Here is a 17,345-nt window from a genome sequence, read left to right as displayed (position 1 = left end):
CCAAACATCTGCTTGAAAACAAACAAAATAACAACATTAATTAAGCTCAAGGGGTTTGTCTTTGCATGATTTTGTTTGTATGTTGTGTTTGATACTTCTAAGAAAGGGTTTTCAAAAAACAATTGCAGTCTTCGAAGAATTTGTATAGCAAATAATCGGAGAAAACAAATGGCAGCGGCACGAGCATGGTGCACCTTTTCCTTTTTGTATTGAAAACCACACGAACCACACAGCCTTATGTGTTACACGTCTCGTCGTATTTGTGTTTAGCTTTTTTATGCTAAAACGACAACTACTACATGACAAAACGCGAGCTTCGGCCAAACCCCCAAAAATCTCTTCCCGTTGCTTTTGATGGACTTCATAGTCTATTAATCTTTGTTAAGTTGGACTATATAAAAGAATAGTTTACGATACTAAATAGAGGTTTCTGTAAACTTACGTTTAAATCAAATAGGCAAACGATAACATGGAGTAATATATATTAGGTCCACAATGGTTCAAGACTTGAAGTTATTGAAAATTGACCTCTCTTGGCTTTTATGTTTACAAGTTCAAAACATGCCTGCCGGTTTCTAGCCTTGAGTTCAAGTTTCATTAAGATGTTTATGATAATAAATTCTGAACGGCATAATGTCTCTGCTACCTCCACAGATTTACGGCACTTGTTCTAACAAGTTATTATAAACCAATCAATGTATGATTTTGTATTACAAACGATGGTCTTTCACTCTTTTGTAACAGCTAACAAATCTTATATAATTAGTCTTCAACTCAATTAAATTTGACTTCTTAAAGAGTTAAAATCAATCACTGATTATAAATTAGGTATTGATTGACCAATTAAACTTTTAGTTTTGTCACACGGAGAAACCAGAAGGTCGAGAATATAAATTAATATCTCAAAAATTACCAAATGTGACCCAAAAACAAAATCTTTAAGATAATGAATTAACGATTAGACTGAATTTTTTTTTGTTTGAGAGAAAAGGAATCCAAGCAGAGAGATGCTGACGAAAAAACGCGTGGCGAATAATAATGTACGACTGGATATTTCAAATGAAGCGTCAATTAAAAGGGAAAAATAATAATAAAATAAAAAAAGAGGAAGAAGAAAAAGGAGCGGTTGAGTTGAAATTTGCTGGCGCGTACTCGTCAACGTAACGCGCGTGGAGTGTTTTCGTGTCCCTCCTCCTCCTCCTCCTCCTCACTAAGACAAATATTTTGAGGTTCTCTTTCTCGTTTGTGTGATCTGTCTGACAAGCTAGAAGAATCGTAGATCGTGATCGGATTGATTTGATAATTATGGTGAAGGAGACGGAGTTTTACGATGTCCTCGGCGTTAGCCCCACCGCTACGGAGGCTGAGATTAAGAAAGCTTATTACATCAAGGTTTCATTTCCAATCTCTCTGATTCTTACGGTTCTGTTTTTTTTTTTGTTTAAAGTTTTGTAATTTTCAGTGAGTTCTTAGCTGAAAAGTGTCGATTTTGGGGGTACCCACCCACGAGATTTGATTAGTTTCCCTAGTTTTGTGAAAGATTGAATCTGATGACAGGTAAGCTCAATTCTTAAGAGCTTTCAGTGTGTGTGGAGTTTTGCAATGGTGTCTAATGGACAGAAGTTCTTTAATGTTTACTATGAGTTAGCTTGATCGATTCAGACAATTACGAATTTGCTGCTGAGTGTTGGCTTTTTTTTTGTCTCTTTTCTACAGGCACGCCAAGTGCATCCAGATAAAAACCCTAATGATCCTCAGGCTGCTCATAATTTCCAGGCAAGTTCTCTGATTTTTGAATATTGTCAAGAGAAAGAGTTTAAACACTATCGTTTGAATTGGTATTTAGGAAGAACTCCTTTATCTTTAGTTGAATTCTTAGGCTTCTTGGCTTATGATGTTTGGAAAGTATTGGACTGGTTACTCTTGTAGATTTAGGATAGAGGATGCTGTCTACATTTTGTGTTTAACCATTATCCCTTGTGCATGAGCACTGGGTTCTTCTACAAGATGCTTGGGTTTGTTGTTTTACCTGATACCATGTAGAGAGCTGATCAATGGATCATTGTATTGATTAGGTTCAGGGTACATCTCTATATATACATACAACAGGATAACTATCGAATATTTAGAGAAAAGGCTAGTCTAAGATTACAACAGATATTATATCAAAGAGTATATATACTCTTCTGTATAGTGTTTGCTTTGGATGGTATAGCTGTTATCATAGTCAATAAAAGCATATTAGCAGGACTAACAGTGACATTAGTTTTTTGGAAAATCCGGTTTCCAAGAAATTAGTATGACAATGATCTCAGTATTCTTTATCTTTCGTGATCTGTTTTTTTTCTTTGGTGAATCTTTCTGGATGAGGTTTTTGAAAAATCTAAGTTCTTATACAGGTATTGGGAGAGGCCTACCAAGTGCTAAGTGATCCAGGGCAACGTCAGGCCTATGACACATCTGGGAAGTCAGGGATTTCAACGTAAGTGGCTTTTCTTGTGATAGTTTTATGGGTGCTTTGCTGTTTAGCACCATTTGGAGTTTGGTGACATGGATCTTGATCCTGTTGCTGAAGAATTTGGCATGTTACTCAGTTCTTACTTGTGGTGTTCATTCTTGCAGTGAGATCATTGATCCTGCGGCTATATTTGCTATGCTTTTTGGGAGTGAACTCTTTGAAGAATACATAGGGCAGCTTGCTATGGCATCAATGGCTTCACTTGATATCTTCACTGAAGGGGATCAGATTGATACTAAAAAGATTATAGAAAAAATGAGGGTAAACATCATTTATTGATCTATCCTGCTTAAGAAAAGTCTTTGATCACCTTCCGTTCTTAACATACTATACATCAAGCATAAAACACGAGAAAGCATATATCTAAGTTTTCTCATCTCTTCTTACACTCTATCGACATGATAAAATATATGTTCTTAAGAGACAAGACATTTGTTTAGATTATCAGAAGGAATAAAAGAATTGTGCCATATTTTCTCCATTTGTTCATAGATTCCTAAGCATGTTAGACTGCTTTTGGTTTCAGGCTGTTCAGAAAGAAAGAGAAGACAAACTTGCTCAGATTCTTAAGGACCGCCTCAACCTATATATGACGAACAAAGATGAATTTACTAGCAATGCTGAAGCTGAAGTAACAAGACTCTCAAATGCAGGTACGGTGTTTTGTAGCATATTGTTCCCCTTTCATAGTTTATGCTTTCTCTTTCAATCAATGCCATATCTGTGGTAAAAAAACTCAAACTTATCTTCTTTTTTGTCTATCTTCAACAGCATACGGGGTGGAAATGTTGAACACAATCGGATATATATATGTCAGACAAGCGGCAAAAGAGCTTGGGAAGAAAGCTATTTATCTCGGTGTGCCATTCGTAGCTGAATGGTTTAGGACGAAAGGTCACTTCATCAAATCCCAAGTAACAGCTGCAACAGGTTAGTGACTTAGGTACAAAGGCGACCTCAACAACATCATGTTCATATCATATGCTAGAAGAAGTAGTATGGGTTACATAAGGAACATTTTATTTCAACTACTGAAAAAGAAAACCCAAGAACACTCTCCTAGCTTTCTAGAACTTGGTCTCCTCTCTAGGGGGGTAATATTTAGTGACTTTTCTTTATCTGTCGTCCTAGGTGCATACGCTTTATTCCAGCTGCAAGAGGAAATGAAAAGGCAACTAAGTGCTGAAGGCAATTATACCGAGAAGGAACTTGAAGAGTACATGAAGACCCATAAGAAAGTAATGATTGATTCTCTGTGGAAGCTCAATGTTGCTGATATCGAAAGCACTATCTCCCGTGTTTGTGAGCAGGTAGTCCAGCTACAACTGTTCACTAGTTGACTGAAGTAGCATTTTGGTCAATTTCTGTTGTGACCACTCTATGATTATTTTTTGGCTTAGGTACTTCAAGATCCCACTGCCAAGAGAGAGGAGCTTCGTGCAAGGGCCAAGGGGTTAAAAACTCTGGGAAAGATCTTCCAGGTAAATCTTTTTTCATTCCCTTCTTGGAGAATGTAGCGCATATTTATTCCAAATATAGTTTACTAAAAAGGAAGCACTGATTGCAAAACGCTTTATTTTTGTGGTTATATAGAAGAACAAGATAGCCAGTGAGAGTGATCCTTTAGTAAGAGCCGAACTTCACAAACTAAACGGAAATGGTCAAGAACATGATCATTCATCCACATCACCAAAATCTGATGAAGCATCTCGCTCTACCGTTGGACCTCAGGTACATCTCCTTCCTCTTTAGCCATTCATCTACTAGTATGTTTCACATAAAGAAAAACCAAGAAACATAACCTTGTGTAATCTAAATATCTTCCCTTACATTACCCTCATCTTTGGAAACCTTTTTCACACATCGTGAGACACAGCTGCATGTTTGTATGTGATAGACAGATAGAGATTCAGGAATGATTTAGGGTATGTTGATGGTGTGTAATTGATTGAAACTTGTCTATGTTACGACTTATGAGAGATCACGAGATATGATTGTCGGGAATGATTTAGCCAGAAGTAGAAACTGTTTCACTCGTAGTAACTTACAGATACTAAAAATTCTTGGATGCCATTGTGAATAACTAATAGCCACTTAAAGGACTCATGAAATGCAATGTACACGGCATTCTTGTAGGAACCGCAAAGCCCTTATGTGGAAGCACCGAAACTTGGAGAAGAGCAAATCAACTATTACTTCCCAAGGCCTGCGCCGCCTCCAGGAGCACAGAGACACTCTTAAACTGGCAATGGATTGATTCACAGATGAACGAAAAGGTTATTTTTTCCTTTTTTTGCTATATAATATAAGTCTTTATGCATATTTGATATATTTGCAGGCGTTGGTATTACCATTATGTAATTTTTATTATTGTTAGAAGAAGAAATTATTGGATCTTTGAAAAAAGCACATGTTATCTCATCTTAGACAATGTATAATGTTTTTATTCTATTTATATATTTGATGTTTGGAAATCATGTGTTGCGAATCTTATTCTCATTACTATATAAAGAACACCTTAGAGAAAGAGACATATAACTCAATCGTTTTCATAACTTAAAAATCTCTTACATATACATATTTTCTACTGCTTTCTTTTGGGAGATAATAAAAGCCTTTCTCAGACAAAAGATCTGCTATTGTTTTGGGTAACATTTTCATATCGAATTTATTCGTATAATAAACTATTAAACGATGTTAGTTTAGTTTTAAACGTTAAGTTTAAAAAATTAAATGCATGACGTTATGGAATGAAATGACGAAGTTACCCTTAAATGCAACGTATTGTGGTAATCAGTCATGTGCCTATCAAAAACGGAAACATAAGGTCAAATATGGTAAACGACAAGCGTCAAAGTATTTACTATATTAACAAATATTTGAGAGAAGAATTTTTGATTATAAATTAATAATCAAAGGCATCAAGGAAAGCATCAATGGCGGAAGAAGCTTACTTGTAATAGCCACGAGTGAAGAAGAAGAAGAAAGCCACTGGAACAAATAAGGAAGACGATACACTCACAGAGAGAGAGAGATACGTGTTTCTCTGTGTGTTTCTACGCTTTTTGGCTTTTCTTCGCGGCTTCCACGAAGAAGCCGAACGGCGTGATTCGCATTGTTCTCCACATTGTCTCATCTTCCTCCGATTTTGATTCCACCATTTTCAGATATATTACTCTCTTCCGGATCTGAATTGTGTTGGAACCAATTGGTTCTGATTTCAGATTTCGAATTTTTTTAATTTGAATCCAAATGGAGAAAGCAGAGAACGAGAAGAAGCCATCGGCTGTATCTGACGTCGGAGCATGGGCTATGAACGTAACGAGCTCCGTTGGGATCATCATGGCTAATAAACAACTAATGTCATCATCTGGATTCGGCTTCAGCTTCGGTTTGTTTTCCTGATCTCTCTATCTCTCCCATTTTCATTGGATCTGCATGATCATTATCGTTTCATTCAATTGTGTGATTTTGGGAAATTGATTTGTGATTTGCAGCGACAACTCTCACGGGATTTCACTTTGCTCTTACTGCTCTCGTTGGTATGGTGTCGAATGCGACTGGTTTATCAGCATCTAAGCATGTTCCTCTTTGGGAGCTTCTTTGGTTCTCACTCGTTGCTAATATCTCAATCGCTGCTATGAATTTTAGTCTTATGTTGAACTCTGTTGGCTTCTACCAGGTAAAGCTTCTCTTTGATTTTGCATTTTCCCAATTTCTCAATTTAGCTTTTAAGATGGTTCTTCTGATAGTCCACATTGTGTTTGATTTCAATAGATATCGAAATTGAGCATGATTCCAGTTGTTTGTGTGATGGAATGGGTTCTACATAGTAAGCATTACTCGAGAGAAGTGAAGGCATCTGTCATGGTTGTTGTTGTAGGAGTTGGGATTTGTACTGTTACTGATGTCAAAGTTAATGCCAAAGGTTTCATTTGTGCTTGCACTGCCGTTTTCTCCACTTCTCTCCAGCAGATCGTAAGCTTTTTTATATCATGTTCAGTGTTCATTCCTTCCTTATTTTGCTTGATCTCTGATTTTGTCAATTAAGTGGTAATCTGGCAGTGACTCTGCCTTTTCAATCTTTGAATCTTTGTTTACCACTGCGTTAAGCGTTTCATTAGATAAGTTGTCGTGTAGTTTGAGTATTGATCATAAGTTGTCGGACATGGACAGTGTATGTTATTTATTGTTCATCAACCTGTGAGATAAGATGTCTGAGTACTTGAAACTCCTTATGGAAAAGTCTTACCTTGAAAAACTTCTTTCTTGATGATGATGTTTTCTGATAAAAGTGTCTCTCTGGAAACAGTCAATAGGTTCACTGCAGAAGAAATACTCGATCGGATCATTCGAGTTGCTGAGTAAGACAGCTCCAATCCAAGCCATTTCACTCCTCATCTTTGGTCCATTTGTTGACTATTTCTTGAGTGGCAGATTCATTTCGACTTACAAGATGACTTATAGCGCAATGGTAACTATCCAAAAATCTCCTAATCCCGTTTATAAAATCCCAACTCTTATCTAATTATTGATAACCATCACACACATACAGTTATGCATTCTTCTCTCCTGCGCATTGGCGGTTTTCTGCAACATAAGCCAATATCTCTGCATCGGAAGATTCTCTGCTACCTCATTCCAAGTTCTTGGCCACATGAAAACAGTCTGTGTCTTAACATTAGGATGGCTTATCTTTGATTCGGAGATGACATTCAAGAACATAGCAGGGATGGTCTTAGCCGTGGTGGGAATGGTGATATACAGTTGGGCAGTCGAGTTAGAGAAACAGAGAAAGTCGAAAGTGATACCGCATGGTAAACACAGTATGACAGAAGATGAGATTAAACTTCTCAAAGAAGGTATAGAACATATGGATTTGAAAGACATGGAGCTTGGAAATAATAAAGCATAAATATAGCTCTATTCAAGAGAAACGTTTTTTGGTTATATTTTTGGTTACTCATTTCCCCCATCATGTACTCTTTTCTTTTGCCCTTTTTTTCGTTCTTTGTCTCAAAGAACCTTTTTAGCCTCTTATTGATGAGCTCTCCTCTGCAGAGCACATTCTTTTTTCTATAGAAATATATGATTCCTCTACTTCTTTGCATATATCATTGGCACATATCATTCTTGATTCTGATTGAAAAAAAGAGAAACAAATCATGAAATCAAAATTGTGTTTTTGACATCCTTTTGTAGTAATCTTGTGTTCTGTTTCCGATCATTGTTTCTGTAGTTTCTTTCTCTTTCCTTACCTTTCTGTTTGATTTGCTGTAAATATGGATTTTTCTGATGCAATAAACACCAAAATGTGGACAAAGTGGTTTCATATAGAAAGTCAAATTTCATTACAAGACTGTAAAAATCTATTAAAACATTACGAGGTTACAAGCCATCTAACGTGAAGAGACATCTCTAGATTCCATTGAGAGTGACCACAACTCTGCGTGCTGTTGGAGCATCACGGTGTTCACAGAGCCATATTCCCTGAAACCCCAACATTTCCAACACAATAGCTTTAAATAAGACAAAGTAGATGCAAATGAGATCGAAGAGACATACACACACTTGAATTGCTATTAACTATAGTATTGAAAGATCCATTACCACTCAACCCAACGAAGTCAGTACCATAAATGAAGAAACATGAAAACATGTGATTGTAGTAAATTATAGTCAGATGGAGAAATTTATTACCTGCCAAGTTCCCATGCTGAGTTTTCCTTTTGTTATTGGGATTCTGCAGACCAAAATGAACAAACACTTGTTAAGTGAACATCCAAAAGCTAAAATAAATTGTGCTATGTCAAACTACGGTTATAATATGATTGTAGCTCACGTGAGTTGACATCCAAACATTGATGACTTGATATGAGCTGGCATGTCATCAGGACCTGCAATTATTTAACACAATTCAAATCTAATTACAACAAAATTCATGAAATCAGATGTAATGCCAAAGAGAATCACATTTCAGAGGATAAAGGGAACAACATCTTTGATTTTATCGTGTGTTCATATATAAATTAGCTTTAGTCTGATGAAACCAACAACTAACCTTCCATAGTATGCCTCCAAGGCGCTGAATTCCCCTGAAATTCCACAACAACAAAAATGATCAACTTAAGCACCAAATCAGTAAATTGAGAAGCCAGCCAAATAGAGATATACCTCAGGAACAATCCTGTTCAAGAAAGTCTCAGTATCAGCCTGAACATCTGGATCATAATTCTCATTGATTGTCAGAGAAGCACTTGTGTGTTGTACTGAAACCACAAACAAACAAACAAACAAAGAAACCATTTACTTAATCAACAACTCAAAAATTAAAACAGAGCAGAAGCAGAGTGAAATTACAGAGAGAGTGAAATCTCACAGAAGACATGAGCAAGACCACAATTGAAATCTGACAAGTCTTCCCTTATTTCTTTCAATATCTGTTTCAATATCGAATTCACAAACCCAATCAAATGAACAGCCAAAAAAGCTCATAAATTGAGTCAATTCAGAATCGTTTCGAATTGAAACAAAAACATCTACACACGAAAGATGAAACCTTTGGAGTAATAAGATGACATCCACGACGTAGCGGTGGAAGCGTGATGGTTTTCTGAGCCCACTTAGCACCAGAGGAACTCGCCATTGAAGCTCTATCGGTAGCCGGATTAGCTGGAGTCAAAACCGATCTCACACGCAGAGGAACAACACCAGAGAACAAGAACGTCGAGCTCATAGCTTTTTGTGTTCCTCTAAGCCCAATAATAACAACAACAATGGCCAACACAATCCCACCTCCAACTCCAAACCAAAACCTCCCAATAAGGCCTTTCACTTTCACCATCATCACCATTCATTTTTCTCATTTTACTTTGCTTCTGGGCCTTAGAATTGATTTCTATAAACGGCATGTAGTTCACCTCTCATTTCTCAAAATAAAAACTACATGCCGGTTTTTAATGTTGTTATATTTCGCTTTATATTATAGTAGAATCATGTCTTCTTGTTGTTGGTTCCTGGATGATTACATAACGGAAACTTGAGTTTTCCGGTGAATATTCAATGTTTCTGCTCTTCTTCTTCAACAATTTCTGAGCTGTTCTCTTCGTGGAGTCCGGTAAACACTTCACCGTTGTTTCCATGAGGGCAGATGGTTCCAGTGACATATCTTTAGCATAGTAATGAACAATCTTGGGCAACAATATCTTTGTCTCGTTGTGTATACGAACATTGTTTCTTATAAACTCTTCTTTGGATTTTCTTAGATCCCGGAATACGCAATCTGCCGTGTAAACCCGAACCTGATAAACAACATAACTGTAAAAGATTAAAATCCAAGAGTTTCAAGAAAGAATCTGTTAAAAATAGTAATCATGAGCCAGTTCTCTTACCGGAGGATCAGTAGAAAATCCTGAAGAAAGAGCAAAATGAGCCAATGCCTCGGGATATTCCAAGGCGTAAATGTGTTTGACATTACAAGTTTTCGACTTTCTTGATGGCGAAAACAATGTCTGCAACAACTGTTTTTGCAATAATTCCTAGTTACAAGTTATGAAACGTAGTGAAAGTGAAGCAAAAGAAACAAAGAGAGTGTGTGTTGCATACAGGTTGTGAAAAATGTGGGCGAATGCCTAAGATTGAGCTTTGGATAATGTAAGGGTTTACGCTATAGCCTCCAACATCATAAGCTGCCTGAAACATATAAAAAGTGTCTTAAGTAACAGCAAAAACATAATAAATCAATCAGTCTAAAAGATGTAAAGATCAAAACCTTTAAAACCGAGGTGTTTCTGGCACGGTTGTGAGTTCCGTAGGCTAGATACGCCTGCAACAGAGGGAATCAAGAAAAAGATTGAAGCTTTTATACAAGAGACAGAATCAATAAGAGACTAGTTCTTGTTTGCTTACATGCATTGTGAGGGCATTGTGAATGTTTATCCAAAACGCTAGCTTCTCTTCGCGTTTCATTCTACTCGGATCAACCTTCTCAAGTTTTTGAACTAGTGATCTATTATACACAACAATTGAGTAACATTTTAGACCAACCTAATTAATTGTAATGTCACAGAAGCAAATTGTTACTGTTTTAAGTATCTTATATACCTGAAGTTTTGGAGCATAACAGCAGCGTGATTGAAACTACCATCATCCAAGTGAAGTTCTAGAGATTCTATTACAACAACGCCTGGCACATTTGCTTCTTTGCGTTCCTCATGGCGCGAGTTCAAGCTATCAAAAGTGGCTTTGGAAGAGACAGATGAAGGTGAAGAAGGAGAAGCCTGAAGACAAGAATTGATTCTGGCTTTGCTGGAGAGTGTACAATATACAGAACATATGCATCTTAAGATATCTTCAGAGAGCCTACTCGGATTCGCAATGTTATCTACGATAAGAGTAGAACCCAGAAGATCTCCAAGAGTAGTGTGACTACTAGAAACATATCTACTCTTCTCCTACAAATGCATTGTATAATTCTTGTCAGATTCATCACAAGGTTTGTTCGAGGAAAATGCAAATGGGGGTTGCTTACTCTTGCAGACAAAGCTTTTAAGCTGGCTTGGAAACTCCGAGGAGGACACAAAGAGGAACATTCAGAGGCCGGAGAAGCTTGATAATGGTAGCTGAACACACTGGTAACATCTGATTGCTCGGATTTGGGTAAAAACTGATTAGAAACTAAGCTTGTTTCAGTGTGAGGAGAAAAAGAAGAAACTTGTTCATCGAAAGCTGTCCTATACAGAGAGAGCAGATATTGTTCTGTACGCAGAATCTCAAACTCAAGTGAAGCAATTTCTTTCCTCAAATCTTCTGAAGACTGCAAAAAACACACAACATTAGAACTAACAGTACATTTGTTACCAAAAGAATCTATGAACATTCAAAGCTATAATAAAGATCAAACCTTTGGCGTAACGTTGCAATTAGAATCCTGGTAAGTAAGTAATCTCTTCTCAATTGATAAACTCTGCCATGAAAAATATGACTTTAGAACCACAAAAGTTTTGCTTTTTAAAAGAGAAATGAAATTGGTTGCTCAGAAGAAACTAACCGGTTTAGTGTAGGTAGAGAATCTTGAAGGTGATGCAACAATCACATTCTGCTTCTTCTCCGAGTTCCTGTGACCAAACCCATTTCACATTATTTGCCCCAAATTGATTTCAACGAAACTAAATTGCAGAAAGAGATAATGTAATCATCGGTTTACCTTGGAGAAGATGAAGAACAATCGTGAGAAGAAGGAGAAGGAGAACAGAGACCCATCATTTTCTCGCACTTTCTTGTCTGTTTGTAGAGATTCATCAGAGAATAATATTATGAGTATGAGTGAATAATTATAATAAAATTAAGAAGACATCCCATCAAAGTATCTTCCTTTGAGACGTCTCAAGAGCATATCTCGAAAAGCTCCAGTCTTTTTGGCTTGTCGTTTATAAGACTCCAAAAATTGTTAAAAAGAAGATGTTTTTTTCTTCATAACTTTCCGGGAAAATGAGCGAGAAAATCAGGAAAGTGAAACCGACATTTTTCCCGGGACTTCAGACCAGATACACTAGTATCCCGAGTATTAATCATTCTATACAAATCAAGATTTAATACTAGTCTTTATTTATGTCAGACCACAGAAAACTTAATATTGTTTCCTCTTTAATGACGTTTATTAGCTCCTAATAAAAATTCATAATACACTGATACTTGTTCAGTGCTCACAAACTCAAGTACTTTTGAAATAATGCAATGAATCATAAGAAATGTATAATAATATGAATTGCATAGATTATGGAAAACATAAGGATATATTTTTATAGTATGGTATATATTGCATTATGGAGAAATATAATAAAACAAGCAGTTAATGCAGTCGATCTCATAACAACTAGGTAAGTGGGGACAATTTAACACCATCCATAAAAGAGTTGACAATGAGACATAAAATAGTAGTAACTAATATTTTGTGGTCACGAATGACAAATTTTAAGGACACTTTTTTACCATTTCATTCACAATAATATGCTTGGAAAAAACATTTCCAAAACAAACAAAAAAAATTATAAGACTCCGAATATAATTTTTTAATAGAGATTTTAAATACCATTGATACTGATTGAGCATTATATGTATTTAGATTTAAACAAAAAAAAAAAGGGACACAGAACAAGTAACAGTCTTAAAGAGAGAAGTATGAAAATTAAAAGAATTCTACGTTGAGACATTTGATAGAAGATGGTGGAAGTGGGACTACTCGACTAGGTGTCTCATGTTTATTTTTTTTGGATCGTTTTGTGTAAAAGACATATATAGTTGGATAAGAACAACTAAATGAATAAAAATAGAGTGGTGAGGATGAGGCAAATTTTGTTACAAATCATACAAACTTCCAAATCGAGTTTCATTTTCGACGTGGTCCGTTGGGTCAGACCAATAAATGCCTCCAGTTTTTGGCACCACTCTTCAATTAATATCAATGTGAACAAAATGTTGAATTTAGACTGAATTTAAGAGGTGCAGCTTTCTATGCAATTTCATCAAATTTGGGTATGTATCATTTCCTTTTTTCTTTTCTTTTTTTAGACTTCATATTGGTTAATGGTTAGCATTCATAAGAGAATTGAATATGATCTTCAGTAGGGTAATTTTTTGGGATAATATAAAGACAAATAGTTAAGTAAGACGTAAAATTACTTTGCTAATCATTTACACAAAATGTCAGAAAGATAATCAATTATTAAAAAAGAAAAGTCAAAAGAGTAATTGGAAATACATTTTTCTTTCTTCACAAAAAAAGAAACAATTATGTTTCAGTCACCACCTAATCTTACTCAGTCAAAGAAACCGGGCCTCACTGCCTCAGCTCTGAAATAGGCCCATTCTAAAAATGGGCTTTCTATCGCGTCAGTCACTGTACTAAATTTTCTACTCTGCTAACGTTTTGTTTACTTGGAAAATGTAATAACTTTCTTCTTTGAACAAAAAATTTTTAATAACTTTCTTAACAAAGTATCTGATTAGGTTACACTCCGAGTCTCCGACCATAAATCGGATTGCATTTCATTTGGTTTCTTGATATTTATCAGATTCTTTATTTGACTTCATTTTCGTTTTGAGACTTTGACTATGTCTATGAGAAGCAAATGTGTGGTTTTGTAAGTATCATGTAAGATGGATATATTTTAAAATAATTTAGAGCCGGCAAATAGGACAAAGCAAATGGTTAGCCGTGCTGGACCAAACATTGCCTTTCTCCGTCACCATTTAAGAATTTAGATTATTCTTATATCGTATCTCTATCAATCATGATATAAAATTGATGTAATTAATAACAAAGTAATCTTATCAATATCGTTTTGTTATTGTATTAGATAAAATCTACAGTAACTTGAACAAATACATTCTTTCAAATATCAATCGTTTATGGAACTTGATCTTTGGGCTATAGTTTAACCGATCCATGCAATTTGAAAATTGTGTATCACAAATTTGTTCATGGTTATCGAGGATTTAAGATTAAGATGGTACTCCATTCAGAAAAACTTCCTACATGTGATTAATTAGAAAAATCAATAGGTGCATGCAACTTTATTAGTTTCATTTTTAATAATTGAATTGTGTGACTAAATTAGCTTCATGAATCATGGATTTATGATCGGAAATAATCTGAATTTTCTCAAAACTTCTCTTAAACATCCGATGTTATTATGAGAAATGGCCAAATCGTTTGCATGTAAAATAGTCATAACATTTACATTTAAACAATAAGAAGAGGGAACCGTGGGGATGAAAATGCACGTGAAAATCAGACTAAAGGAGATGGTTGTGGAGCCAACTATGTCTCTATGTTAGGGTTAATTGTACCCTCGTGTGCATCACCCATTTCTATATATACCTCCTTACAAAAAAATAAAATCTTAAAGATTTTGAGAATCTATAATGGAGAACAAGAAAAATCAAACGACAGTACTATTTCACACAAATAGGGGACAAAAGAACATAGCAATAAGATTATAAGTCTCACATACCTTGCTGGATTTCACGATTTTGCATGCCTCTGTCATTTTCTGGGACGTGGGCTTTCTATATAATTTATCATATTTCCTTCATGAATAATTTATAACAAAAAGAAAAAACAAATCAACATTCTGGTACAGTGAATGTATCTCAAGATATCGATCAAAGAAGGTGTCTCTGTAATTTGTTTTATCTAAAGTATTATGTGAAATACTTAATTAAATATTGAATTGGGTGCTTTCCGTAGGGACAATAATTCCATGATTGAATGCTGATTTGTATTAGTCTATACATACTAATTGAAGTCAGTGTATATTCCCAAACAACACAACGCAATATTCAATCGAACTCAAGCGTGCATGCGTGTGTGTATATTATAAGGTTTTGCTATTCCCATTGAGTCTTAAATTATTGTATTCAATGAGACATTCAAATAAAATAAAGGAAATGAGTCGACTGAAAGAGAGATGTAACTCAGTGCGATCAAAGAGACAAACCAGACAAAGAAAGCAAAAGAGAAAAGAGGTCCTACAGTGACACTGATTTGGAACCGAACCAGACACCAAAGCTAAAACCAAGATCCTCTATCCTGTTTGGTCGCAGTCGCACATTACTTTTAGCATGGAGGTTCACGAGGCACCGTATATACGTGCAATTGACATACCGATGGTCTCCCTTAGGAGTTTCAAAGAATTACATATTCATAATGATAAAATGTAGCGGAGCGTAATTAGTTTCGACCATATGGTGAAATTTCGTTTTTGTTTGTTTTAGTTAGTTGTTGGCTTAGATTTTTTTTTCTTTTACTAATAATATGTAAAAATATATATTCTATCACTTTCCTTCTTGAAAATATGTTTTGAACAAAAATCTTTTAACGCTTTGTTATATATTAACCAACGAGATGGTAAGAAATACTAGAGTCAAGAACTGTCCACTATCTCGCATCCACTCCCTTTCAATCTAACTACCAAATATATATTCCATGTGTTATTGCTATCGTTATCTTATGTGCGGCTAAGATTACTTCTAAGATGATCAACTACAAATTAAAGTCGCGAATATCTAAGGTAATTCAGTTATTTGCTAGCTATATGAATATTTCTGAAATTTTATATATACGGTTAGATTTAGTGTGTGCATGGATCTAATCCGTCTAGTCCATGATCTAGTGTGTACAAATCAACCAAAAGAATGAAACCACCACTACTATAGTATTTTAATCTATTGTGTCCTGATATTAGTAAGAATAATAGCTGATATTTTGATTGATTTATGAGACTTAAAACAATCTTGGCGCGTCATTTATGTGCTAAATTACCCAAATTAAAAATATGCCCAATTCTCTCTCAAGAACCAATTCTATATTTTTAGTGGAAATGATAAAAATTGCATATATATTACTTTAAGATTTACATTTATAAAAATAAAAACGAACATGACATAGTATACCGTACTTAATTTCACGATCGCAAAAGAAATATACTAAGCTCTTGTCCATAACTACCACCCGGATTCATCATGTGAAACGATTCCGAGTCACTCGAACCAGTAACTCGCTCAAACCTAGCCCTCAAATACAACATCTGATCCTCCTCTTCCGACGGCACCACTCCGGCTCCGACTGACACAGACTGCATCATCCTCAAGAAAACGGCGTCGTTCTCCGTCACCTTTCTCCTCACGGCAAATCCCATTTTCCTTCCGTTACAAAACATAGACCAAACAGGAACATCAAAGATCGAAGACGAACGACTATTGCTGCTTCTACGACGGTCACACTCGAGGGCTATGCGTAGAACACCTTCCTCGTCCATTTCTTTGGCTAAAGCTGCCGTAGGAACAGCTAGCTCGAGGAGGAGCAGCGGTGAAGATCCCACGGCGGCGTCTTGAAGGCAGAAGCTGACTCGGCCACGACGGTGTCCGAAGAAAGTTCCACTTACGGTACTGCTACTCTGGGAGGAGGAAGAGTGGTCTGAGGATGAAGACGAGGATGAAGTGGAAGAGACTGAAAGGGTGTCGTTTTGGTATGGTTGTTGTTGGTAAGTGCAACAGTATGGAATCATGCATTCGATGAGTGAACGAAGTGTTCGTCGGTGACGGAATTCGCGAGAACAATCCACGGAGGTAGGAGTGGTTATGATTTGCATGTGGTGATAGTTATGATCTCTTTGCTTTCCTAAATCAACCATTGTCCTCATGATTTGTTTCTCTCTTTTTTTAAAAGCTAAGCTCAAACTTGATCGAGTGAAATGAAAGAAGAGAATATTGAGCTTGTTTTTGGTGAAGAATAGGAAGTGTGATGGCATATATGTATAGGTGGTGTGTGGTAATGGAGAGTGGAGACTTTTCGTTGTTTATTCTTTTCTTTATATATTTTCAATTATCATTAATGTAGTAGTATACTATTCTTTACAGTATATCTCTTTTTGGGTCTAGTGCAAACGGCAATTAAAGTGAGAAGATCGACCTTATTTGTATAATCATTTAAATTCGTGGTTTTTTGTGCATTTAAATCCCAGCCACAAGATCATCACGGTTTAAATATTGGGAAAACAAAATACTACTACTATAAACAAGGTAAAATTTGATGTGCAATGACGTGTAATATTTACGTGCATTAACTTTTGTCTATTTAAGGAAGTCTTCTACGTATGTTCACTCTCTTAGCTATTATACTATAGTAACTTTTAAACCTAAAGTTAGAAATCAAAATTCAGAGAAAATTTCTAAATAACATCAGAACTAAATGAAAGGACTCAAAGGAGGCTTGAGCGAAGACGAAACAAAAGTTGTGGAGGAAGGAGCAGAAGTGGGATCCACG

The 17,345-nt window shown here is 35.8% G+C and overlaps 5 protein-coding genes and 1 long non-coding RNA gene across 10 annotated transcripts; 2 read left to right on the top strand and 4 right to left on the bottom strand.

Moving 5' to 3' along the window:
* Positions 1-919: 919 nt before the first annotated feature.
* On the top strand, positions 920-5,043 carry AT1G21080 (DNAJ heat shock N-terminal domain-containing protein). Of its 3 annotated transcripts, NM_001198123.1 has the most exons (11): positions 920-1,392; positions 1,717-1,776; positions 2,400-2,482; positions 2,623-2,779; positions 3,045-3,171; positions 3,290-3,448; positions 3,650-3,828; positions 3,919-3,999; positions 4,112-4,249; positions 4,531-4,557; positions 4,655-5,043. In NM_001198123.1, the coding sequence occupies exons 1-11, from the start codon at positions 1,306-1,308 to the stop codon at positions 4,757-4,759; spliced, it is 1,203 nt and encodes a 400-aa protein (NP_001185052.1). In that variant the 5' UTR covers positions 920-1,305; the 3' UTR covers positions 4,760-5,043. The 3 variants fall into 3 exon arrangements, with proteins under 3 accessions (NP_001185052.1, NP_564134.1, NP_001154353.1); NM_101962.4 differs by lacking the exon at positions 4,531-4,557 and having other exon boundaries at positions 1,038-1,392; positions 4,655-4,992; NM_001160881.2 differs by lacking the exon at positions 4,531-4,557 and having other exon boundaries at positions 1,385-1,557; positions 4,655-4,988.
* Positions 5,044-5,353: 310 nt separating this feature from the next.
* AT1G21070 (Nucleotide-sugar transporter family protein) lies at positions 5,354-7,712 on the top strand. The gene is made up of 5 exons (NM_101961.4): positions 5,354-5,909; positions 6,016-6,200; positions 6,296-6,496; positions 6,831-6,992; positions 7,074-7,712. The coding sequence occupies exons 1-5, from the start codon at positions 5,771-5,773 to the stop codon at positions 7,431-7,433; spliced, it is 1,047 nt and encodes a 348-aa protein (NP_564133.1). The 5' UTR covers positions 5,354-5,770; the 3' UTR covers positions 7,434-7,712.
* A 79-nt stretch (positions 7,713-7,791) lies between these two features.
* AT1G21065 (secondary thiamine-phosphate synthase enzyme) lies at positions 7,792-9,466 on the bottom strand. The gene is made up of 7 exons (NM_101960.3): positions 9,078-9,466; positions 8,898-8,958; positions 8,693-8,787; positions 8,580-8,613; positions 8,361-8,415; positions 8,219-8,261; positions 7,792-8,008 (listed from the first exon to the last, which is right to left on the bottom strand). Exons 1-7 carry the CDS (start codon positions 9,369-9,371, stop codon positions 7,937-7,939), a joined length of 654 nt encoding a protein of 217 aa, NP_564132.2. The 5' UTR covers positions 9,372-9,466; the 3' UTR covers positions 7,792-7,936.
* AT1G21060 (Serine/Threonine-kinase, putative (Protein of unknown function, DUF547)) lies at positions 9,467-11,924 on the bottom strand. 2 transcript variants are annotated; one of them, NM_001198122.2, is made up of 10 exons: positions 11,724-11,915; positions 11,568-11,634; positions 11,421-11,447; positions 11,049-11,333; positions 10,622-10,971; positions 10,427-10,526; positions 10,290-10,343; positions 10,124-10,210; positions 9,910-10,038; positions 9,467-9,819 (listed from the first exon to the last, which is right to left on the bottom strand). In NM_001198122.2, the coding sequence occupies exons 1-10, from the start codon at positions 11,816-11,818 to the stop codon at positions 9,496-9,498; spliced, it is 1,518 nt and encodes a 505-aa protein (NP_001185051.2). In that variant the 5' UTR covers positions 11,819-11,915; the 3' UTR covers positions 9,467-9,495. The 2 variants fall into 2 exon arrangements, with proteins under 2 accessions (NP_001185051.2, NP_564131.2); NM_101959.2 differs by having other exon boundaries at positions 9,477-9,819; positions 11,421-11,483; positions 11,724-11,924.
* Positions 11,925-12,677: 753 nt separating this feature from the next.
* On the bottom strand, positions 12,678-12,970 carry AT1G05623. Its single transcript, NR_138931.1, has one exon. It is a non-coding gene; the product is annotated as an other RNA (long non-coding RNA).
* Positions 12,971-15,377: 2,407 nt separating this feature from the next.
* Positions 15,378-16,991, bottom strand: AT1G21050 (MIZU-KUSSEI-like protein (Protein of unknown function, DUF617)). Of its 2 annotated transcripts, none has more exons than NM_001332483.1 (1): positions 15,378-16,991. In NM_001332483.1, exon 1 carries the CDS (start codon positions 16,828-16,830, stop codon positions 15,985-15,987), a length of 846 nt encoding a protein of 281 aa, NP_001322159.1. In that variant the 5' UTR covers positions 16,831-16,991; the 3' UTR covers positions 15,378-15,984. The 2 variants fall into 2 exon arrangements, with proteins under 2 accessions (NP_001322159.1, NP_564130.1); NM_101958.2 differs by having other exon boundaries at positions 15,865-16,806.
* Positions 16,992-17,345: the final 354 nt, after the last annotated feature.

The sequence above is a fragment of the Arabidopsis thaliana genome (genome assembly GCF_000001735.4).
Source record: "Arabidopsis thaliana chromosome 1 sequence".
Lineage (NCBI taxonomy): Eukaryota > Viridiplantae > Streptophyta > Magnoliopsida > Brassicales > Brassicaceae > Arabidopsis > Arabidopsis thaliana.
The sequence above is the reverse complement of the archived record's forward strand: the minus strand, read 5'-3'. Positions and strand labels throughout refer to the sequence as shown.